At 45.9% G+C, this 25,213-nt stretch overlaps 1 protein-coding gene across 2 annotated transcripts; it reads left to right on the top strand.

Annotated features, from left to right (window-relative positions):
* The first annotated feature begins 98 nt into the window (after nucleotides 1-98).
* POLR3D (RNA polymerase III subunit D) lies at nucleotides 99-23,743 on the top strand. Of its 2 annotated transcripts, none has more exons than XM_079955183.1 (9): nucleotides 99-228; nucleotides 2,629-2,806; nucleotides 12,415-12,458; nucleotides 13,219-13,370; nucleotides 14,816-14,940; nucleotides 16,148-16,313; nucleotides 17,542-17,804; nucleotides 18,288-18,440; nucleotides 22,211-23,743. In XM_079955183.1, the coding sequence occupies exons 2-9, from the start codon at nucleotides 2,639-2,641 to the stop codon at nucleotides 22,331-22,333; spliced, it is 1,194 nt and encodes a 397-aa protein (XP_079811309.1). In that variant the 5' UTR covers nucleotides 99-228; nucleotides 2,629-2,638; the 3' UTR covers nucleotides 22,334-23,743. The 2 variants fall into 2 exon arrangements, with proteins under 2 accessions (XP_079811309.1, XP_079811310.1); XM_079955184.1 differs by lacking the exon at nucleotides 99-228 and adding an exon at nucleotides 1,200-1,341.
* Nucleotides 23,744-25,213: the final 1,470 nt, after the last annotated feature.

The raw sequence follows: 25,213 nt of genomic DNA, 5'->3' as shown, positions 1-25,213 counted from the left end.
GAGAAGCAACTACTACAGTGCAGTGCAGTATACGAAACTTCCAACCCCTGCCCGGGACAAAAATGGCGGGTTCGCGCTCCCCTCACTAATCCCTCCAGGGACGTAGCGACGCGAGCGCCCTTCTCAAAGATGGACGCCGCTCGCGCGCCGCAGTCCGTTTGCCGAGGCGGCGCCTGAGGAGCGGCGAAGGGCGCCGCGCGGGAGGTCGAGGGAAGGCGGCTGCCTCGGGTGCGTCGGGGGCCGAGAGGCCGGTTTCTCGGGGCGTGGAGGAGGCGAGGCGGGCGCCTCGATGGGGGACAGGAGCCCGTGTGGCGGGCTCGGGGTCGGGGCGGAGGAAGAGGAGCTTTTCCCGCTGCCTCCGCCGTTCTCCGCCGCCGCCGCCTCGTGTTTCCCCGCGAGGAGCTCAAGGCGGCGGGCCGGTGCCCGGGGGGGGGGCCAAGCTGCTCCGCGGGTTTCGGGCTGAGCCAGGCCCCGAGGCGCACCCCCCCCTAACTTCATGCCACGCCAGGCTGGGTCTCCACGGGGATTAAGGGTCGTCGCAGGAACAGGCTAGGAAGAGATTCAGGAAGGATCAAGTGCTCCAGGCATGGTTGAAGTGCGGAACTCACTGCCACAAGATCCAGTGGTGGCCACCGGCTTAGATTGCAACTATTTAAAAAAGGTCAATTTATGAATTCAGGGCAACCATTCACGTGGAGGGGGATGGCAGCCCTCTGCTTTGAATGCCAAAGGTCCTCTGTTCCATCCCTGGCATGTCCAGGGAGAGTTGGCCTGGCAAAGAGACCTGTTGTGAGACCATGGGGAGCTGCTTCCAGTCAGGGGAGGCCAGGCTTCCTCAACCTCGGCCTCCAGATATTTTTTTGGCCTACAACTCCCATGATCCCTAGCTAGCAGGACCAGTGGTCAGGGATGATGGGAATTGTAGTCTCAAAAAACATCTGGCGGGCCGAGGTTGAGGAAGCCTGGTGTAGGCAATGCTGGACAGACTGTGTAAGGCAGCTTCCTGAGGTAGAATGTAAAGGAGTCGGGGTGAAATCTGGGGATACTGCTGAGATGGGGGCAACTTTGCTGGCTGTCTAGCCCCGATAATCTCATTGATGGATGAGAGACGAATGGGAACATTGGAAGCTGCCTTCTGCTGAATCAGACTGTTGGTCCATCTAGCTCAGATTTTCAGACCCCGGACTCACCTTTTAACTTAGCTGCATTTGGGGATCCCTTTCTGAATTCTGTATATTTGTACAGTGGCACTGCTGCAACCTGGAAGTGGGTCCTGACCCACCAGTTGAAGACCAATGCACTTGAGCATGGCAGAACTTTGTTTTTTTGACTCCACCAAGGGTCAGTGTTTCCGTGTCTCGCATAGTTTTATGTATGTGGTGCTACTGTTGTTACATCAGAATGTTTTACTCATGTCACTGCTTGAATGGAGTCTGTGAGATCCCCACTGTGCATCTGCTGCCATGTTCTGGATGTGGTCTTTGTATCAACTGGTAGCCCTAATTTAAGAAGCTTTGGTGGCTATATGTTAGAAATGAAAGGCAGCAGCTGCACACAACTGGTTTTCCATAGGCTGAAGCAGCCCAAAATCAATGCAGACTAATTTTTTCAGGGGTCACCCACATACTGAAAGCAATACTAGCCCTTGATGGACATGAGAAGTAACTTAAGTTCCAGGAGTATGTATTGTAGTAATGTTTACTGAGGCCTTGACTCATAGATACCAACAGACAGGTCACGAAAGGCTCTAAATCAGGGGTCAGCAAACTTTATCAGCAGGGGGCCAGTCCACTGTCCCTCAGACCTTGTGGGGGGCCGGACTATATTGGGGGGGGGTGTGAACGAATTCCTGTGCCCCACAAATAACCCAGAGATGCATTTTAAATAAAAGCACACATTCTACTCATGTAAAAACACACTGATTCCCAGACCGTCAACAGGCGAAGGTGATTGGGCTGGATCCGGCCCCCGGGCCTTAGGTTGCCTACCCTTGCTCTAAATATATAGGATTTGTAGCAGTTCAGGGGTGTTGGTGTTGTTTTGAAGCTATTCTACCTGTACGTCATCACCCCTCACCCCAGGGGATGCTTGGCATTCCCAAATAACATCAATGCAGAACTTGCACTGATCATCCAGTCATAAATATGGCAGACGGAGGGAAATTGTGAAGATCTTTAATGAGGAAAAAGAGCACTCTGTTTCCATTGCTACTTGCTCATCCATGCATGCGAAGGCACCAAACCAGGAGCATAGAAAACTTAAGTGCTCAAAGCTTGTCAAGTATTTTATCTTTATGCTCATATTCTAGATTGAAGGGCTGAGGTTGACACACAATGATTTCCTTAAGGCCCCTGTAAAACTCATGTCCAAGGTTAGATTTGGCATAGGATTTTCAGCTCATACCTTGCACTCTTACCCATTGCACCAGCTCTGTAGTTTGCCAAAGGCTTCTTCTTGAGGGCTTTGGTTGCATTTAACATTCTGTTGCTTCTCCCTTGTTCTCTCAGGTTGCAATTCAGGTTGCCCTTAGAAATGAAACTTTTGTTCAACAGTATGGCATGGTTTGGAAAGTGTCATGGTTTGGAAATAAGAGTTAAGAAGAGCTTTTGTTGACTTTTCCTCTGGCAGGTCATTCAAGATGTCAGAAGGAACCTCAGGTAACGATATTGGGAATCCTGGTGGCAGCATCCGGCCTACGCTTAGTGCTGCACGAGGGTTGATAGGGAGAAGAACCACTGCCCCAATTACCCCAGGCCGACTGCCCTCCATTCGCTCCAGAGATCTGACTCTTGGTGGAGTTAAAAAGGTAAGTGTTTAATGTTTAAGGAAAAACCCTGTAAGATACTCCCTTTTCTACACACACACACACACACACACACACACACACACACACTCTTCTAGGATGCAGGTATAAGAGAGAGACTGAAAAATGTTCTTTTCTGATCTGGAATGGAAATTCCCATGTTGTTAAGGGATTAGGGCAGAGGGCTAGCAGTTGGAACCCTTGATTCTAATTCATGGCACAGTGTTCCCTTCTGGCCTTCAGCAAGTTATTGATTCTTACTATGTTTTGTTTCCTTATCTAGGAAGTGGGAGTAATGTGTATCTACCTATTTCAACAGTAGGTTTAATCAGTCCGTAATTTAATGTTGAAATTCCTACCTAATGGAATTTTTAACCTTTCTGGTTGCAGGAAACTCAGAATAAACAATAAACAATGTGTGGTTTACCCAATAATGTGGTTTACCTCCTCTGAGCCATCAGATTCCACAGAATGCCAGACTGCCTTTTGGGTTTCCTATGCAGTCCAATACATGCCTACTGAGAAGTAAGACCAATTAAGTTCAGTAAGGTCCAGATAAGTGTGTATAGGCTTGCAGCTGTAGTGGATGATTAGCACAGTCTGACACAATACAACTTTTGTTCTTAAATATACTGAAGTAGTTTGATAAGAAGAGGTTATACATACTACATCATGATCCTTGCTGTACTGTTGTTTTAAATAAAAATATTTTTTGTTTTGTTTTTACAAAATATTATACAGGTGGTTTTTATGTATAGGAGGTTAAATCATATTAACAGGTCATCATCACTGTTGGAAAATGTGACTCAGATTTAAAGCAGTGGTTTTCAAACCATGTTTCAGGAACCCTGCAGTTCCTTGGGAACTTATCAGGGGAAAATAGTTTATTGAAAAAACATTTTACCCACCATGATCATTTTGCCATAAGTTGCAAGGGAATATTGAGCGTATTCTAAAGTGCACATTTACTTTGCAAAGAGTGCTGTGAGGTCTGGTTTGCCAGGCAGGGCCTATTATCAACCAATTGTGCATGTTAGAACATGCCTCAGACTCTTCTACAGTATGCATGGCTTCTGTGGGAGATGACTTAATGTGGAATTTTCTCTGAAGGTGAAAAGTTTGAAAACCTCAGGGTTGAAACCAGAAGTGTGCTTCCAGCAAACTCTAAAACTTGTGGGTTATCTGAAACATCTAGCTCAGTTCAATCTGGAATTGATAGTGAATGTATTGACCAAAAAAAAAAAAAAAAGGAAAAGAGATTTACATACTGCCAACTAAAACACAACCATTAAGGCAAGTTGGAAGGTCATTATGATGGTTAAAATGACCTATTTGGCAAGAGTTTTATGAGGGAATTGTATGTACTGTACTAATAGCTTCCATATGAAAGGAATTTGGTTTGATTACTGGAACTGATTTATAATAATAATAATAATAATAATAATAATAATAATAATAATAATTATTATTATTATTATTTATTTGTACCCCGCCCATCTGGCTGGGTTTCCCCAGCCACTCTGGGCGGCTTCCATAAAAACCAAAAATACACTAAAATATCACAGATTAAAAACTTCCCTGAACAGGGCTGACTTAAGATGTCTTCTGAATGTCAGGTGGTTATTTATCGCTTTGACATCTGATGGGAGGGCGTTCCACAGGGCGGGCGCCACTACCGAGAAGGCCCTCTGCCTGGTTCCCTGTAGCTTTGCTTCTCGTAATGAGGGAACCGCTAGAAGGCCCTCGGCGCTGGACCTCAGCGTCCGGGCAGAACGATGGGGGTGGAGACGCTCCTTCGGGTATACTGGGCCAAGGCCGTTTAGGGCTTTAAAGGTCAACACCAGCACTTTGAATTGTGCTCGGAAACGTACTGGGAGCCAATGTAGGTCTTGACGGCTGCCCCCAGTTATGTGGTCTTGACGGCTGCCCCCAGTCACCAGTCTAGCTCCCGCATTCTGGATTAGTTGTAGTTTCCGAGTCACCTTCAAAGGTAGCCCCACGTAGAGCGCATTGCAGTAGTCCAAGCGGGAGATAACTAGAGCATGCACCACTCTGGCGAGACAGTCCGCGGGCAGGTAGGGTCTCAGCCTGCGTACCAGGTGGAGTTGGTAGACAGCTGCCCTGGATACAGAATTGACCTGCGCCTCCATGGACAGCTGTGAGTCCAAAATGACTCCCAGGCTGCGCACCTGGTCCTTCAGGGGCACAGTTACCCTATTCAGGACCAGGGAGTCCTCCACACCAGCCCGCTCCCTGTCCCCCAAAAACAGTACTTCTGTCTTGTCAGGATTCAACCTCAATCCATTAGCCGCCATCCATCCTCCAACCGCCTCCAGGCACTCACACAGGACCTTCACCGCCTTCACTGGTTCTGATTTGAAAGAGAGGTAGAGCTGGGTATCATCTGCATATTGATGGACACCCAGTCCAAACCCCCTGATGATCTCTCCCAGCGGCTTCATATAGATGTTAAAAAGCATGGGGGAGAGGACGGAACCCTGAGGCACCCCACAAGTGAGGGCCCAGGGGTCTGAACACTCATCCCCCACCACCACTTTCTGAACACGGCCCAGGAGGAAGGAGCGGAACCACTGTATAACAGTGCCCCCAGCTTCCAGCCCCTCTAGACGGTCCAGAAGGATGTTATGGTTGATTGTATCAAAGGCCGCTGAGAGATCCAGCAGAACTTGGAAACAACTCTCACCTTTGTCCCTAGCTCGCCGGAGATCATCAACCTCCCATAATGAGGCCTGAATCCCGATTGGAAGGGATCCAAATGGTCCGCATCTCCAGGCGTGCCTGGAGTTGTTCAGCAACCACGCGCTCAATCACCTTGCCCAAGAATGGAAGATTTGAGACTGGGCGATAGTTGGCCATACTGGCCGGGTCTAAAGATGGTTTTTTAAGAAGCGGTTTAATGACCGCCTCTTTCAGCGGATCTGGGAATGTTCCCTCACAGAGGGAAGCATTCACCACCCCGCAGAGCCCATCGCCCAGCCCTTCCCGGTTTGCTTTTATTAGCCAGGATGGGCAAGGATCCAGGAGACAGGTGGTTGGTTTCACGCGTCCAAGCAGCCTGTCCACATCCTCGGGGGTAATGGATTGAAATTGATTCCATGCAACTTGACCAGACAGAGCTCTAGCACTCTCCCAAGCCAGCCCATCTCCCATAGTGGTGTCTAGCTCCTTCCGAATATGAGTGATTTTATCTGCAAACAACTTTGCAAAATCGTTGCAGGAGATCTTGGGGTCTTTACAAGGCCCCGGTGGTAAAGGTGGTTCCGTTAAATTACGAACCACCTGAAAAAGTCTCCTGCTACTATTTTCTGCAGATGCAATAGAGGCGGTGAAGAAAGTCTTCTTCGCCGTCGCTATCGCCACTTGGTAGGCTCGACGTTGAGCTCTAACCTGTGTCCGGTCAGATTCGGAGTGAGTTTTTTGCCACCGACGCTCTAGCCGTCTCAGCGATTGTTTCATCGCCCTCAGCTCCGAAGAAAACCACGGAGCTGTCCGGGCTCCATGCAATCGGAGAGGGCGCTTCGGAGCCAGACAGTCGATAGCCCTGGTTAACTCCGCATTCCAGCGGGCCACCAGGGAATCAGCTGAAAGGCCATCAACACGGGATAAAGCATCCCCTACCACTCTCTGGAAACCATTTGGATCCATTAAGTGGCGGGGGCGGACCATCCGAATTGGTCCCACCTGCCTTGCATACCAAGATGTTTTGTTAAGATTAATAACTTTGTCGTTTCTCTCTCTTGATTTGAATGTAATGAAAAGGAGGAGTGTCAGGTCATGGCTGGTGCAGTAATTCCTGTATTCACTTACAGCACTCATTGCACTCCAGAAAATTTTCTGGAAATGTGCATAGGATAATTTGCATCAGAAAAGAAAAATCAGTTTGCATTTTCAGATGCCCAAGAGAGTGATCTAATTTAGCATGCTTGTTTTACTTTTATTTAGTAAACAAATCTAAAAACTTTGAAACTGTCAAGCATGCCTAATAATTGTACTGCAATTGGCAATACAATTTATTGTTACTAATGAACTTATGAAATGGAAAAATGTCCACAGAAAAATAAAGCACTGGAAAATTTTCCACTCATTGGTCCTGGAGTGTGAAAGACAAGTTGCTTTTTAAACCTCCTAGGAAGTTGTATAGCAGCCTTCCCAAATCTGTGGTTTGGACTACAAATTCCATCAGTCCAGCTATGTATTTTCTGAGCTTGAAATGCTGTCCAACTAGTTCCATATTGCTTCTCAGCACACCTTACTATTCCTGTTGGTACTGTTTTTCTGGGAGGTTGGTTAGATATTTTGGTCCTTCTGTGTAGGGTGGTGTTCAAATGACAAACCTACATGGAACACCTGTTGGGCTGTGATAAACCAAGGAAAGGGTGCCAAGCAACGTGGGAAGAAGATTATCTAGGAGCCAAATATTTGGAGTGCCTTTCCAGAATGTAAGATTTAATTAGCACACCTGCCCAGGAAGCTGGCAGATACCTGAGTGTCTTATTATAGTTCATGCTGTACTCAAGCCTTTCTTCTGAGAGCCACAACACCAATGCTGGTCCCCATGATATGCAGGACAGCAGGCTTGCTTTACTACTGTTGCAGACACTCACTGCTGTTCCCATCTTGCAGATGAAGAGAACGGAGCACATAAGAAGGTGACTGCTCAATGGCTATATAGTGATTAATTCTCCCATTTGGCCCTTGGACTACAGTACACTGTATGTCAGTACCTCCTGAGGTATAACACCATGATCAATATTCACCTCTAACTAAGGTATAAATCCTTGGTCAGGAAAAATCCCAGACACTGCAGCAGAATATTCCTGATAAGTATTCTCTTTTTTATATGCTGGTGTCTTTGTCCATGGAGTTTTCTTGGCAGGGATACTGGAGTGGCTTTCCAGTTCCTGCTCCAGGTGGATCACGTTTAGTCAAAACTCTCCACTATGACCTGTCCATCTTGGGTGGCCCTGCACAGCATAGCTCATAGCTTCTCTGAGTTATTCAAGCCCCTTCGCCACTACAAGGCAGTGAGACATCACCTTGCTGACAAAGGTCCGTATAGTTAAAGCTCTGGTTTTCCCAGTAGTGATGTATGGAAGTGAGAGCTGGACCATAAAGAAGGCTGATCGCCAAAGAATTGATGCTTTTGACTTATGGTGCTGGAGGAGACTCTTGAGAGTCCCATGGACTGCAAGAAGATCAAACCTCTCCATTCTTAAGGAAATCAGCCCTGAGTGCTCACTGGAAGGACAGATCCTGAAGCTGAGGCTCCAGTACTTTGGCCACCTCATGAGAAGAGAAGACTCCCTGGAAAAGACCCTGAAGTTGGGAAAGATGGAGCGCAAAAGGAGAAGGGGACGACAGAGGACAAGATGGTTGGACAGTGTTCTTGAAGCTACCACCATGAGTCTGACCAAACTGCGGGAGGCAGTGGAAGACAGGAGGGCTGGTGTGCTCTGGTCCAGGGGGTCAAGAAGAGTCGGACATGACTAAACAACAACAACAACAATTCTCTTTTTATTATTGTTTGTTTTCCAAATTATTACAAATCCATCCAAATTACTTTAATTTTATATAATTTATTAAATCAGATTTCCCACTCCTGTTGCAGACATATGTCCATCTCTTCCTCCTGTTTCCACATCTTCTCATCTTTTATTTCCATTTCATCTATTACTTGTTGTTGTCCATTCTCTGTCATCTCCTATAAATATTAAATCTATTTTACGTGTGCAGTCCTGAATAATCTTCATGTTGTCTCAGACCTAGTGTGCTGGGAGAGTTGAATATTGTCTGTTCATTCTTTGCTGCACAATCAATCTAAGGTCCCAGGGTGCAATGTTTACAAGACCACGTTCCCACTTCCGCTGTTGACCACTTAGACACAGGCTGTGGCTATAAATAACTTGCAGAGAACAAAGGAACTCTTACAATTAAAAGTCCACTCTGGAGCTCTTCCTCAGCGGACAGTTACAGCCAAAACCTTTTTCCAAGTACAGCCCTTTGTCAGATCTATGCAGCAGCTGCTCAGTCTTCTTACTCAGCATTTTTGCAGGGGAGGACAAGAGAGAAAAGAGACCATTTGAAAGCCATATAAAAGCATAAAGCGCCTTGTCCTCCCTTTCTAGCTGTTGTGAGGAATTTCAAACTTTAGAAAAAAACATTCAAATACCTTCAAAGAACCAGACCCCTTTCGGCAGCTGATTGATTGCCACCTGTTATCATATGTTGTTTCAGGAGCGCCTTTTGATTAAACGCCAATATTTCAGATTAATGAGGAACCAGTCACAAACAATGCCAGAGGCGGAGGCTTGTCCATGGCAGGGACACACTCCCAGGTCGCACCCCTTCTGCCTTTCAAGTTGGCAGACATGGGGGTAAGCAGTGGCACAGCGGGATGCAGTGAACTCCCCAGAACCCACTGGGGGGCATTGCCAGGAATTTCACCTCATAAATTCTGGCTTTCCCCTGCCTGAACCTCCCCACAGCCCTGGAGGGCAGAGGAGAGCTAGCGCCATGAATCGTGACATCAGCAAGAACCCCTCTGATGCGTATTCTCATGCTTTTATCTTTCTCCTTCCCTTTACTCCCCCCGCCCCCGCCTTACTTTGGAGACAGATACTCTGCCCAACATGTAGCCACCTGTGGCTGCACAGCTATACCATACTCCAGGGCAGTGGCGGAATAAGGCAGGTGCGGGGGGTGCGGTGCGCCCTGGGTGTCAGCCATGAGGGTGGGTGACATCGCCGTGCCACCCCCAACCCCATCCCACACTTGCTGCGTGGGCTGTACCCCGCTAGGGACAATGCAGCCGCGGGCAGCTAGCGGCACACCACCCGGGCGCTTGCTGCGCAGGTGGCAGGCGACTAGGGACGCTCACTGCGCGGGCGGCTAGCCCCACCCTCGCGCCACTCCGGGTGCTGGGGCAGCTAGCTCCGCCCCTGCTCCAAGGATGGCCTTCTGTCAGTCCCAGCCAGCATGGCTAGTGGTCAGGGATGACGGGCATTGGGAGTCCATCAGCACAAGGTCCCCATCCCTGTCATAGTCCTAGCTCTCTGCCTTCCATCAGTGTGGCATATTTGCTTTTCATGATCATCTGGTCCAGTATTTTGTTTCCAAATGCATGGGCACAACAAACTTTATTTTTCCTCTGCTGCATCTGGTATTTGTAAAGGTTCTATTTATCACAACCAGTAACCATTACTTAGCCTTCTGCTCCATGAATTTGTGGAATCTTGTTTTAAAGACAAGTAGGTTAGTCAGTGCTTGCTAGCGGCCTCCTACCTATATACCTGTCATCAGTTTTGTAGGGCCCAATAGGACTTAGCTGCTGATTTGCTTATAGTTTGTCTCAAATTCCCCCCTGGTGGGCCTGGCAGCCCACTTTGGAAACCTGTTCTTTGGCACAGAGCCCATGTGGTCTGAGTGCTGGTCAACTAAGTCTTATTCAAGGGAAGCCTATTGAAATTAATGGACCTAACTTAGCCTTGTTCATTAATTGTAGTGGTTCTACTCTGAGTAAAACTTAGCTGAATTCCACCCGAGTTCAGATCCCTCTGAATTTGATGGGTGGTTTACAAACCTCCATTTTGTAGTAGTAGGAAAAACAGAGCTGCTGCTCTGCTTTTTTACAATCACAATTCAACAGCTAGACAACCATAAATCTCTGTCAAAATCTGAATCCTTTTTCCTGTATACATTACATACAGTTACAGATCTCTGTTGTCTGCAAAGTTTATTCTGTTTTTGCTAGCTATGGGAATAAAGGGAGCAAAGAGCTACGAGGAGCGCTAAGGACCTCATGGCTGGAATCCTTCTCAGCCCTCCTGATTTGAGAGACTGGTTTTAACCCCACCCCACCCCCTGTTTCAAATTACATTTTTTGGTAGCAATAACAGTTAGGAACAATACTTGAAAGGGAGAACTGTTCAAATTCCAGACTTGGAAGATGTGTGGCGGGGAAGGGAGGTGACGGAATATGGGCTGGGCATAATCTTGACAGATAATCATGGAAGAATAGATCAGAGGTGGTAGAGTATAAAGAAGATATTTGAGGGTCTGGACTGGCAGTGTTGTAAGTGGATTGTACTAGACATCGTTTGGTGGAAGCATAATGGTCCTGCTGTTTAGATGGAGCTAAATTATCCTGCTATATATATGAAACTAGGTATCTTTTGTAAGCCACCTTGGGAGGATTTTCCCCTCAAAGGTGGCATACAATGATGGTACTTTAAATATGTAATAAATGAATTTGCTTCTGCAAAGAGAAAGCAATCCAAGACTTCCAGGATTGCAAATACTGTACAGGCAAATACTGTAACATGTGGGGGTTATGTTCCAGGGGCTCCGTGTGCATACGTGAAATCACATAAAGTGGGTAGCAGCCTCCCAACACCTGTTTTTTTCCTGCTCTCCAGCAATCTCTCCACACAACTCTCTCTCCAACTAGAGCTGAAGCTCTGAGGCTGGCTGGAGGATGTGTAGAAAAGCAGTGGCGGCAGCTGTTGCGCTGCCCCGCATGCCAGCTTTGGCTGAGCAGCCCAAACAAAGCCCCACTGAGCCTCCGGTCTCTTTGGGACTTTCTTGGCCCTCACTGACGTCCTCTTTGGGCTCCAGAGAGGGACTCCTTGCGAGTCACGAAGACTCTCCAGCCCTCCCCTGCCATGATTCTATTTATTTTCCAGCACCACGCATATATGCGGTCACACACAAGTAGAACATGCATAAGTTGAGGGGATGCCTGTACAAAATGCCTCCATTTTGGAACGTTTCAGCTCCCAAATGCCCAAAACCTGGAAGTAAGTGTTCCAGTTTTTGAACATTTTTCGGAAGCCGAATGCCCAACGCAGCTTCCACTTGAGTGCAGGAAGCTCCTGCAGCCAATCAGAGGCCGCGCCTCGGTTCTCGAACAATTTGGAAGCCGAACAGGCTTCCGGAATGGATTACATTCAACAACCAAGGTTTGCCTGTGTTGTAGCTTTTCTTTGCTTGAATAGAATTGTGGAATATGTACAACCACAATTGTAGTGAGCTGCACTTTGCAGAACTGCTTGGAAATGGTGAAGTGTTTTGCTTCTTAAAAGTGCTATAGAAAATGAGTAATCCTAAAGGTAAGGTTACTCTGTGCTGAGGAAATGGAGTGACACAAAGTTACAATAATGGGCAATTTTGCATACTTGCTTCTGAACTTAATACTAAGGTGTTTGCAGATTTTGGAAATTCCTTTTGGACAGAGAAAAGGAACATCTCAGTAATAGGCACTCGAGGTAGGAGGAAATGGAAAACATTGTCAGAAACCAGAGAGGGCCTAGTAGCCATGCAGACCAGAAAACTTTCACCCTCTCTGCATGTTGGAGCTTTTGAAAAGGCACATTATTTCCCTTTCTTCGAGATATAAATTTTGCAGCTTTGAAGTTTAGAAACTTGTCTCCCCTTCACACATACACAATTTTGAGACTCCTAAGTATATTTTGAGACCAGATTTTGCAACACTGTTTTCTGTGAGAAATTTCACACACTGTGTTTTGCAAACTGAAGTACCATATACACCTGAGCTGATGACTTGCTTACCTTTTTACTTTTACTTTTTACAGAAAACCTTTGCTCCCAACATAATTAGCAGGAAAATCAAAGAAGAGTAAGTAGCTTTCTCATGCTATGTTGTCTGTGAAGTGTGACTATAGAGGTTGTAAATCCAGATCTGGGGGAAATAAGGATTGTACCCAAAGTAGGGTTAAGTAACTTGCTCCCTCAGCACAAGGGTTTATGCTTGTGCAATAGAACTCCCCCCCCCACCTCAGATGCACCCTCAATCTGTTCTGGGGGTTCCTCCAAACCTCTGGAGCAGATGTGGGGAGAGCACTTGCAGAAGGTTGAGTGGAGTAAAAGTTCCATTGCAAAAGTGTAATGCCTTGTGCTAACAGAACAAGTGCATTGGATGCCACCCTAACATAATAATTTAATGCAAATGTGTAGTTTTCCTAGCTTCTATCTGCAGTGTATCCTATGAGCCATATTTACAGGTGGGGGATCTGTTAAAGAGCTTGGCACATGTGAAAATGGTCTTAGAGCAGCTGTCTCTCTGACATATTTCCACATGCAGGAATTTGTTACATTGAATTTATTTATTTGTATTTATTTAACAATTTGTATACCGTTTAATCGCAAAAACCTTGTAAGTGATTCAACCATGGGTTTCCCCCCATCTTCAGTATGAAAAGGTATATTGTGTGCTGTTTCTGCACATTTGACTTGGCTCATATTCACACATTAAGGCATCAGACGCTTCTGTAGCTACTGGTGAGAAATTGCAGGAGTCTTCTGGATATATTGAAGCACATAACAAGGGCAGGCTACATTTACTTTCTTGTGATTCTGTTTGGTCTGCTTTTTCTTAGGCCAAAAGAGGAAATTAACATAAAGAAAGAGAAGAAGGAGCGTGATCGAGACCGGCAGAGAGATGGTCATGGACGAGGCAGAGGGAGGCCAGAGGTCATCCAGTCTCATTCCATCTTTGAGCAAGGTCCAGCAGAAATGATGAAGAAAAAAGGTATGTGGAAGATTAATGTGAACACGCCTCTGTGGCCCAGCATCTAGCATTTGGGCTTGAACCTGAGACGCTTATTTCCAAGTCCTTCCTCATCTCTGGACTCCCAGGGATAGCTTTGGCCAAGTCACTGCCTCTCGGTATGAATTATCCCAGTCAGTAAAACAGGAATATTTCTTATCTACCTCACAAAGATGTTATGAGTAAACTGTCACAAAGTACTCTGTTTCCATAGAAATTAAGAACAGTGCTCAAAAATACCAGCAAGAGTTGATACCTTTGGTTTCTGCTTTCTGTTGTTTCATATCCTCTTGAGAGTGATATAAAATATTTAAAACTGGCTGCTGTGGAAAATAAAGCAAAAGCTGAAGCCATGTTGGCAGTGAGCAAGCACACATTGCTGCTGACCACACAGCAAAGAGGGTGCTTGATTTAAATGCATGTGAACTGGACATGCAGCAAAACCATTGGCCCACGTCTTTGTTACACATCAGCCATGGTGGATGTTATCTTGGTGAAGTTGAAAGGTTATATAAGCTGTCCTTTTGGGCAGAAATTATTTCCATCTAGCTGCCACAGAGAAGGGAAATGGGCCTATTCTGCCTACTCTACTGAGAGACCAGATCCATCAGGCCTTCCCTCCCACAACTGTCACCTGAGAGCAACCATTTGGTCAGAGGGAAACACAGGAAGCAGGACCACTCGATCTTCCCTGCTGAGAGGCCAACTCTGTTGGTCTTTTTCTTTTCCTGGTGGGCTTCTTTTCATCATAAGTGTTGCTGGTTAACTTTAAGAATTGGTTCCTCAATTTGCCCCCCCCCCCCCAAATCTCATTTTCCTTTGTGTGTTTTTTTTAGTTTGTAAGCCTGCCGTCAGGGGCCTTATTATTTTTAGTTTTAGCTTTTTCATCTGAAGTGGAGTGGGAGGTCAAAATGCTTTTAAAATATAATGAAGTTCAAAACCTTCACACCTAAAGCTCATCTTTAATCCTAACCTGCATTATGAGACCCAGCTCTATTTTTTTTTTTTTTACTGTACTGTATATGTTCCATCTTTCTCCACCACCACCCAGGGTGTCTAGATGCAGGGAACTCGGGGTTCTTGAGTATTTCAATAGCTGTATAGAGGAGTTCATTTTGGAAAGTGGTTGCCAAGGTAAGCAAAACTGCTTGAACTGTGTTTCTTGCTCTGAACATGCCTTTCTATCTTTTTTCGTCCCAGCCCTCTGTTCTTGTCTTTTCTCTCTGCTTGTACAACTGAAGGCATAGCGACACGCACCAGGCCTCTTGGGCTTCAGTTTTAAGGAATGGCTTGAGCAGTCGACTTCACCACACAGGTTGCTCTCAATTGTGGAAGTTCAAGCTTCAAGGCGCGGTAATAGCCGAGTTACCACTTGCCATTCGAGACATGTTCTGCTTACAGCCATGCCATTCTCTCTTTTGGCACAGGCACCTGGGATAAGACTGTGGATATGTCTGACTTTGGCCCATCCCACATCATCAACATAAAGAAAGAGAAAAGGGAGACAGATGAGGAAACCAAGCAGATCCTGCGCATGCTGGAGAAGGATGATGTGAGTTAGATGGTGGCTGCATTTTGGGACAGCCGTGTTTATGCTGAATCTTTTAAGGACAAAAAATGGCATGTAGCCCATAATCTATGTCCCAGTTATAGATGCTGTGGTCTTTCCTATTTTGAGGCAGGGAACCTTGGAATCATCTTTGACACACACTTTCTCCTACCTCTCCTTTTGGGAAAGGACTGCAGCTTCATGGGAGGGCTATAGCTCAGTGGTAGACCTTTCATGCTGAAGGTCCCAGGCTCAGTCCCAGGTTCAGATCCCCACCTGAAACCCTGGCATAATACTGCATGGATAATACTGTGCTACTTGGTACCAGGAGCTCCCTATGTTCCCCGCTAACCTCCTTACCCCATTTCATTTTTTAAAAAATTCCACTCACAGTTGGCTTCCTTTTGTGTGTATCCCTTTTTGAGAGCTTTGTTGGAGCACCAGATGAGGGAAGGAGCTCTTAGGGAGGGTTGTTTAGGAAGCTTGTGATAATGAGACCCCCGTGCCAGTATTGTTTAGCCCTGTTTTGCTGTTAGGTTTGTTTGTTTTATAGTGTGTATGTGCAACAGGTTCATTTTTAAATAAATGTTTTGTTCTCTAAAACTAATTTCTCTACACAATTATGTGTCAGTTGTTGATGAAATATTAAGAAAAATCAGAATCTCAGCAAGCCTGTTTACTGTTGTATTCACAACATGGTGTGGGTATGTATGTTTTCACGTGTCCCCATCCATATTAATATAAATATCTCCTATTTATTTATTTATTTATTTATTTGTCTGTCTGTCTGTCTGTCTGTCTGTAGGTATGGGTGTCTGGCTACACACCCATACACCCCACCACCAAGAACAGCTCCCTCAACATTCAGTACAGTGGTGCCTCGCAAGACGAAAAGAATCCGTTCCGCGATTCTCTTCGTCTAGCGGTTTTTTCGTCTTGCGAAGCAAGCCCATTGACGGCTTAGCGGATTAGCGGATCAGCTGATAAGCGGCTTAGCGGCTTAGAAAAAAGGGGGGAAGGGAAAAAACCTGCAGGAACTCGCAAGACATTTTCGTCTTGCGAAGCAAGCCCATAGGGAAATTCGTTTTGCGAAGCGCCTCCAAAATGGAAAACCCTTTCGTCTAGCGGGTTTTCCGTCTTGCGAGGCGTTTGTCTTGCGGGGCACCACTGTATTTAATTCATTTTTTCTCTCCTGTTCCTTTGGTGCCAGTTCCTTGATGACCCAGGCTTGAAAAATGACATCCGGAACAAGCCAGTTCAGCTTCCTCTGGCCCATTCAGGCTGGCTTTTCAAGGAGGAGGATCAAGAGGATGTCAAGCCTTTGAGCTCCAGTGCCAGGGAGGAGGACATGGAAGTAGACACATCTTCAGTGAAAGGTAGATGGTTCAAATGGATCTGCTGTGTCCCTCTGGGGATTATACCACTGGGTGTCACTACTACAGTCTTGTGGTGTCCTCTCGGACAACAAAGACATAAATTTGAAAAGTCACAAATTTGCTTAATTTAATTATCATCTGTCAAGGGAGAGCTTGTCTTTGAGTTCCAGGTTCTGGGAGGGCAAACCGTGGTGGATGGCTGTTGCTGTTTTGCCCTGCATGTAGAGTTTATGAAGACGCTTGAACTCAGGACAAAAGGAAGCACTTGGCAAACCCTCGTGATCAACTCCCGCCCTGAAACCTATGTCTCCACTGTGGAAGGACGTGTGGATCCAGAATTGGACTCAGTGTTAAAACTGTGTTTATGGAAGACAATCTTACTCAACTATGAGCGATCGCCAAAGAAAGAAAGAAGATAGTCCAGAAGAACCTAGGAAGTGTTTTTTTCTCCCAGGTGCCAGGGATTGAAACGGGGGCCTGCATGCAAACTCTCTGCCACTGAACTGTGGCCCTTTCCCATCAGATGGTCCACCATAGGAAACAGGGTGCTGAAGCCAGCAGGACTTTCCTTATTTCTCTAGGCTATATGTCTTATGTTTACTTCTGTGTAGAGGAGCTTGCCCAGGATGCACTTCATCAAAAGCAAATATCCTTTCTTCTCACAATGCATCTGTTCTAGCAAATCTTGCTTGTTCTTGATTTCTGCTCACAGTATATTATGACTGCAGTTTGCTTTTACTTTATCTTATACATGCAGTGTGATGGTTGCTAGTGAAAGTTGTAGACTCTCATTTCAAATCTCAATAACCTGGTGTGAGGCAGGAAATTGGACCGACTTCTAATTTGTCTTTATGGTTTTATAAACTACTCATATTATAGAAATATCAGAGCAGTGCATAGAACACCAAAAGTAAGTATAAAATATGCATCAGAAATAATCCAGTTAAAATAGCAGTAGAAGACAACACCAGAAGACAACCACTGGACAATAAATAAAAGTCTTAAACATGTGTCTGAAAGAAGAGATTGTTGGAGCATGCCTCATCTCAGAAGTCAATAAATCATCCATTAAAGGGACTGCAATACTGAAAGTCCTGCTATTGGTAGACACCATTTGAATATGAGAAGCCCTCAGTACCACCAGGAGGTCCTCTCCCATGGAACATAGTGACCAGGTAATGGTGTAATCCCTTGCAGCTCTGATTTGAATTGTTATGTCTCATTTCAGTGAAAGAGGAGCCCCATGATGAAGAAGAGAACCCACTGGGGCTCAGACCAGCTCCTGCAAAGGCACCCCCTCCCTTCCCCCAGGATGTGTCTGTTGCGGAGCTGCTGCAGCGGCTCAGCCTCTGCAAGGAGGATGAGCTGCTCTTTCTGCAGCTACCAGATACACTGCCAGGACAGCCGCCCACCCAGGACACCAAGCCCATCAAAACTGAGGTGCAAAGTGAAGATGGGCAGGTGATGGTAATAAAGCAGGAGAAGAACCAGGTATGGGAAGACTTGATTCCCGTTTAGAATAAGAAGTAGCAAGGGGCTGGATAGGATGTCGTTGCTTATGTTGCCAAAGAAGGGGCCATAGGAAGGGATGTGGAAGTGTAGAAAGGTCACCCCATGTGTGGAGTGTAGGGCACATGACTTCTTCAATTTAAAAGTTTCTAGTCTTTCTGGGTGCTAAGATGTACTTGAAACTGTATGGGCTACACTTCATGATGCATTAGAAGCCAGAGGCCTTATTGCATAGAATTTCCATTGTTGCCTACTCTATAACCAGCAAAGGTAAAGTATGTAAAATGAGAAATGGGTCAACATTGTTTAATTTGCATAACTTTCACTGGTTTCCTGAGGTTCAGCTTATTCAGTTGAAGGCACTAGCTCTTGGTTCGTGAGAAAACAAGGGTGGTTTCTGAATACTCCAAGATTGGTTTCCCCATAAGGATGGGTGATGTTTGTAACTTTGTGCTTCCTTTTCAGGAAGCCAGAGAGGCAGAGAACATCTGCACCCTTGGTGACCTCTCTGAAGGGCAGGTGGGGAAGCTGCTGATCCGCAAATCAGGGAAGGTGCAGCTAGTTCTGGGCAGGGTGACTCTTGACGTGACCACAGGGACACCCTGCTCCTTCCTTCAGGTATGGCTTACTCGGGAAACCTCTCTTTTACTCACCCTAACAGTAGATGACCTTTCAAAATGCACATTCCCTGCTAGCAAGTGAAATGGAAATGTTCAAAGGCAGTGTGCCTCTGAATAGCAGTTGCCAGTGTGGCCAGTGGCAGAGAAGAGCTATTGTCATGTTCGTTGGCTTGCCTTTGCTGGTCTGATCCAGTTGGGCTCATATATTCTTACGGCTCAGTATAGGCTTTGATAGACAGGGGAGGGGAACCTCCAGCCTGCAGGACAATCAGCTGATGGATTGAAGGGTAGGATTAAATCTAGCATTGGTTGTAAACACCTGGTTGTAGCAGGGGATTCCGATGAAAACCCCTTTCTGAATCAGAAAGAAGGGAGAAGGATGATGTGAATTAGTTTTAACAGCACCCTTAATCTGACTTCATTGTGCCATCAGGTGATTGACAGATGGGCAAACCCACTCACCTGTCAAATCAGGGTCACGAGGCAAATCCTCATGAGGACCGAAAAGGTTCTCTATCCCAGCCTCAAGGGGACACAGCCATCTTCATGAGATGGAGTGGTATACAAAATCAACCATACTCAGAAAAGAGCTGTTGAAATTATTGGATATGACTAAATTAATTTGATTGGGCCTGCTCAGAGTAAAGCTTAGCTGGACTCCCCCCACCCATGGTCAGCCTCTGTGCTGGAACCAGAGTGTGATGTGTCTGAGGGGCTGCACCTAAAACATGTGCAGTGCACTTGTCAAAAAGGTGCCGTCACCAGGAGCCCAGCATGGGGTCCAGCTCCTTGTCCAGTGTCAGTTTGGAGTTTGAGTTTCTTAGCGGTATAATATCTCTTTCCATATATTTTGTCCTGGGGTTCCCAGGGCAGAACACAAAATATGCACACTATGAAGGTCACTTTTTTGGATGAAATCTGGGTTTCCTGTCAAGCTACATGCAAGTGAGGGATGAAAAAGTATTTGTACATGTTTTTCTGTGATGTCAACCTCTATTTTAAAAACGGGGAGCCCTTCGTAATTAAGTAAAATAAGTATGGATTTATTTGTTTTTAACTTAGGCATCATAACTCGGGTACAAAATTGGAGAGAGCTCCAGGTTTTTGGGGATTGGCAAAAGAAATTCCCCCACAAAGCATATTGTTGTCCCCGGTGGTGACAGTGGTACTTTCTCTTCTCTGCTGGACAGAGGGCAGGCATCTACTTCTGGTCCTATTTCTGTCTGAGTAGGAGGGTGGTAGCTGAAAGCCGCTGCCACCACCTCTCTGGCAGATCGAGGGGGATGGGAGACTCAGTAGGCAGCAGCAGCACCAAAGCACAGAGGATGAAAGGAAAGAATGCGTCTGCCACTTGTGCTACTTCTGTAGGGGGGAATCAGAGCAGTGGTGGGCCCAGCCTCTGCTGTTGCCTGATGCCAACCCCTGGTTGTGGTCCTGTATAAAACAGTGCATATGAAGTGGCTCGGAGCATCACTCTGCTGGTAATTGGAACAGGTTTGAGCATCTCAAACTCATTCTGTACCGGAGCCACCAAAGGCTTCAATAAAGGATCTGGCTGCCTACTTTCCTAGATAGCTGCCATTGGGAATCCTCCATTAGTCTTCTAGAAATAATAACCAACACCTTGACTCTTCTTCCTCATGAATTGATGACCCACAAAGTTGGTAGAGAGCACCCTCTTAATGCTTCAGTCTGGGCACTCAGAATGTCAAGGGATTTTTTTAAGCTAAATTTGTTTCCCCATATCATAGCTAGAAAGGGACATGGGTGGCGCTGTGGGTTAAACCACAGAGCCTAGGACTTGCTGATCAGAAGGTCGGCGGTTCGAATCCCCGCGACGGGGCGAGCTCCTGTTGTTTGGTCCCTGCTCCTGCCAACCTAGCAGTTCGAAAGCATGTCAAAGTGCAAGTAGATAAATAGGTACCGCTCTGGCGGGAAGGTAAACGGCGTTTCCGTGCACTGCTCTGGTTCGCCAGAGACCCGGAAGCTATACGCCGGCTCCCTCGGCCAATAAAGCGAGATGAGCGCCGCAACCCCAGAATCGGTCACGACTGGACCTAATGGTCAGGGGTCCCTTTACCTTATCATAGCTAGGTAAAGGTAAAGGTACCCCTGCCCGTACGGGCCAGTCTTGACAGACTCTGGGGTTGTGCGCCCATCTCACTTAAGAGGCCAGGGGCCAGCGCTGTCCGGAGACACTTCCGGGTCACGTGGCCAGCATGACATCGCTGCTCTGGCGAGCCAGAGCCGCACACGGAAACGCCGTTTACCTTCCCGCTGGTAAGCGGTCCCTATTTATCTACTTGCACCCGGAGGTGCTTTCGAACTGCTAGGTTGGCAGGCGCTGTGACCGAGCAGCGGGAGCGCACCCCGCCGCAGGGATTCGAACCGCCGACCTTTCGATCGGCAAGCCCTAGGCGCTGAGGCTTTAACCCACAGCACCACCTGCGTCCCGCTTATCATAGCTAGGGAACAGTTAAAAGACTTGGCTAAGGAATTAGATGAGATTATTAACTTTCAGCATTGCATTTTCTAATATCACAGTGCTTCCAGCTGTGAACCTATAGGACTACAATCATGGGTAGGCAAACTAAGGCCCGGGAGCCAGAACCTGCCCAGTTACCTTCTAAATCCAGCCCGTGGACAGTCCAGGAATCAGCATGTTTTTACATGAGTAGAATGTGTCCTTTTATTTAAAATGCATCTCTGGGTTATTTGTGGGGCATAGAAATTCATTCACCACCACCCCAAAAAATATAGTCCAGCCCCCCACAAGGTCTGAGGGACAGTGGACCGGCCCCCTGCTGAAAAAGTTTGCTGACCCCTGTTTCTAGATTGTACAGTGCTGACCCCTGACTAAGACAACAGGCATATATATATACCTCCATTATTGTGCTATGTTACTATTCTGTTAGCAGAAGGATTTCCACATTCACAAGAAAGCTGACAATCACATCTCTGATACTAAAATGTATGTGGTGCCATCTCTGTCACTGAATGAAGAAGGGTGTTGAAGGAGTTGAATACAGGCAATGGCCGATTAATGTACATTCAGGGGGCACATGACGAACCCACCAGTGACCTGAAAACGTCACTCAACATGTCACAAAAAGGGAGGAATGGGGCAGGGCGCATTTATAGGCACTCTGCTGATGTGGGGGGTGGGAGCGAGAACGGAACCCCCATGCGAAATGGTTGTTGACTTTACTGCCCTTAGTTCTGAATAACAGAGATGGCCAAAGACATCTTAGTATCCGAGATGGAAGATGTTAATGGAGCACAATCTACCAGGAAGTTCTGCGCAAGTCTTAATTAAATGAATGAGCACTGCCGATGTTTCAGTAGGAATTAGCCGCTCCCCCCTGCCTCATCTGCAGAAAAATGTTCTTGGTGAGCTATGGGGTTAAAGAGGATTTGGTGTTTTAACCCGCTTGTGGAGACTATCAGAGGTCACAAAGAGAAAGGAAAAATATATGAAAATAACAAGAAGAGATGTGGAAAAACAATAAGAAAGGACTGGATAGTACTGTGAATACCATATGGTCAGATTTGTGGACATTAAAGCAGCAGCAAGAAGATGATTGGATCCCCTTTTGGAACTTGAAATATGGGTACCCCCAACAAAAATTTAAAATTCGGCTTTGTAATTTGGAATTTATGTAATTTGGTTTGGTTTGATTTGATGTGATTGGTCGGTTAATAAAAATTATTCTTAAAAAAAAAAAAGAGGATTTGGTGGTTAACAGCTTTTTCTTTTGCCCTTGGAAGGAGCTGGTGTCAGTGGGCATTGGAGACGGTAGGAGTGGCGAGATGATCATCCTGGGCCATGTGAAGCACAAGCTGGTCTGTGCCCCGGATTTTGAATCCCTGCTGGAACAGAAGCATCGGTAGAGAGCATGGGCTGTGGCAAAGGCCTGTGGACAGGACTGCTCGCCCTTCCTCGAGGTTCCTTTAGAAGCAACAGTGACTGGGCTGTCCAGAAGAGCCTGGTTCCGAATCTGGAGAGTGCAGAGGTCATCCTAAGACAACCTCCTAGACAAGACAGTGGAGCAGTGGAGCAGAACTGTGTGACCACTTACTGCATTTGGGTCTCTGAAGCCATAAACTGTTACGTTGGAGATGCTCCAATGGCCTACCCTTCTCCACAGGTCTAATTTACAAGCAACATATAGCAGACAAGACTGTGTCACAATCCCAGGCACCAGAGTCCTAGTAGGGGATTTGTCATGTGGGAGAGACTTTTGAGCAGAGATTTGGCTGTTCAGCCATTACCTCCAGATGAAGAGGAAGGGTGCTCCCATTCCAAATGGTTCTTTGGATTCTCAGGATGAAGCCAGTCGTCTCTGAAATTGTTCATATAGTTTCCCCCTTATTTTTGAACAGCTACAAAATGTCTGTGCATTTTTTAAAAAGGTATCTGGTTGCCAGGGCTTGCGATTTGACGTGCCTGTCATGCTACTTCATGTATGCCAAAAGCAGCAACAGGTTTCTTTAGAGAGGCCAGAAAATGGCATGAAGGGGCACACCGTACCTCGCCCAGTCTTGTTTTTGGTTTCCCATCGCCTGCAGTGTTGCTGTCCTTGATGAATGTATGGTGCATGTGATGCTGATAGTGAGTTGGGTGTATTTTGTCCCACCAGCTGTGCATCTTGCATATATAACATATTCAGTTAGCCTTTGATGAGGAAGAGCAGTACAGGAGATGGTGCGGAGATAAAATGAATAATCACCCCTAATGATATTTTTTGAGGGGAAAGTTTGCCTGTTAAGAGTTTGATTTGGGCTCTGGAGCGTCCTGATTTCACCCTCTACCATACTTTTAGTCTGCAGGGATGATGAAGCTGTAAATCATGTGCTGTTTATCGTGTCTGGGAAATGCAGGACAACAAGGTTTTAGGGCAGGGATGAGGAACCTCTGGTCCTCCAGATACTGTTGGACTCCCACTCCCATGGCCTAGTGCTCAGGGATTATGGGATCTGCAGTCCGCCACCACCTGAAGGGCCACAGATCCCCCATTCCTGCTGTAATGGTTTTATAGAGCAGGAATTAAAACCTGTCATCTTCTAAATTTTTATTTTTAAATTCAAGATGTGGAAGTTATAAAAATCTGCTGGAAAAAAGCTAAATGTTAATTCAGCTGGACCCCTGCTCAAGCACTGCTCTTAGATAAGGACAGTCTTATAGGATTTCTTAAGGAAAATTCATTGCCGTGGTGCCATGGCACAATTGATGAGCTCCATCTGGTGGCTGTGTATCTATAAATAAAAATGAGGAAGTGGCTTTTGCATCGTGTGGAAAAAGTGGATAGAGTGTTTTTCTCCATCCTGATAATAGAACATGGGATCATCCAATGCAGCTGAATAGTGGGAGACTGACGTACTTCATGCCACACACAGGTAACCAAGCACTTTGGAATCCACAGCTTTCCCTATTTCTTCAAAGCTTGTATATATTTTGTGAAGTGTTTGTATGTCTCCGCTTTACCTGTTCCTCTGTTCTTTGCAGCTATGAGACCAGGAGAATGCCTTTGAGAAATATTTTATTAATGAATTAAACTGAGCTTGTTTAACTGCTGCCCTCAAAGCCACACTGCTTCATCGGAAGGCAGCCCTGTTTAGGGAAGCTTTTAATGTTTAATAGACTATTGTATTTTTAATATTCTGTTGGAAGCCGCCCAGAGTGGCTGGGGAAACCCAGCCAGATGGGCGGGGTATAAATAATAAATTGTTATTATTATTATTAGCGGCTAATTTGATTTCAACTGATTACTTTGGTCCAAGAGCATTTCATGTGCCTTGAAGGAAAGAGGCAGTTTGCATTGCACTTCAGCCTGGATGGGCATCATCCGTGGCAGATATGCCATGACTTGCTTTATTTCTAGACATAAATAGAGAGTGCTGAATTGCCTCCTCCACCTCACCAGAAGCTTTATCTCCTCCCATCTGATTCCTGATGTCACTGATGCTCAGCTTTATTTGAAGTGGTGACAGTTCTGGATATCCAGCGGGACCTGCAAATGGCAAAGTGAAAAATACCCTGGAGGGAGAAAGAGACTACTAAATTGGCAATATTATGGTAGTGATGAAGTCCTGCTGTCGCAAAATTGTCATGCCCAATTAGGTTCTTTTAATTTGTTTCGGTGTTTTAACCTCCATTCTTGACATTGATGTGTGTATGAGTGCATATTTTCTGTGTTGACTTGTTAGCTGTTAATCAATAATACACTATTATAGAGAAATCCAGTATTGGTTGTCTGAGGTTTATTTGTGCCTTCCCTGGAGCACACTGGGTCTCATCTAGGTTAAAACATCTAAACAAATTAAAAGAACCTAATTGGGCATAACATAATTGGTGTTTTTTTATTATTATTTGTGCAAGGTCTACTATTTATTTCTTCTTTAAAAATCACATTAAAAATAAGTCTTTATTTTACACATAAAAATAAGTATGAAAAACATGAACACAGGTTTTTTTTTTGGGGGGGGGGGTTCTTAAAAATATTTATCGGTGCAAACTGGACCTTCACAAAGGACTTGGAACGCTTGGCAATCTTCCTCTTGCCCATGCTGGCTGTCACTTTGCATGGGTAGCGATCAATGCCAGCCACCAGGATGTACCATCATCAATATTCTTAACAATAACAGCTTTGCTTCCAGAGTAACGCCGAGCAAGGACAAGGACGACTTTTCCTCTTGGAGCTGCAGCAGTGATGGCACCCACGCCGGAAGAGCAACATGATCACAATTTGATTAGCAATAATGCTGACTTGG

The sequence above is a fragment of the Podarcis cretensis genome, assembly GCF_951804945.1.
Source record: "Podarcis cretensis genome assembly, chromosome: 15".
Lineage (NCBI taxonomy): Eukaryota > Metazoa > Chordata > Lepidosauria > Squamata > Lacertidae > Podarcis > Podarcis cretensis.
The sequence above is the reverse complement of the archived record's forward strand: the minus strand, read 5'-3'. Positions and strand labels throughout refer to the sequence as shown.

What these genes read in the sequence shown, in the direction of transcription:
- POLR3D (XM_079955183.1), top strand. Translation starts at nt 2,639, where the DNA reads ATGTCAGAAGGAACCTCAGGTAACGATATTGGGAATCCTGGTGGCAGC. An exon ending in AGCAGGAAAATCAAAGAAGA is followed by an intron (nt 12,459 to 13,218) that starts GTAAGTAGCTTT and finishes GCTTTTTCTTAG; the next exon opens with GCCAAAAGAGGAAATTAACA. An exon ending in GCATGCTGGAGAAGGATGAT is followed by an intron (nt 14,941 to 16,147) that starts GTGAGTTAGATG and finishes CTTTGGTGCCAG; the next exon opens with TTCCTTGATGACCCAGGCTT.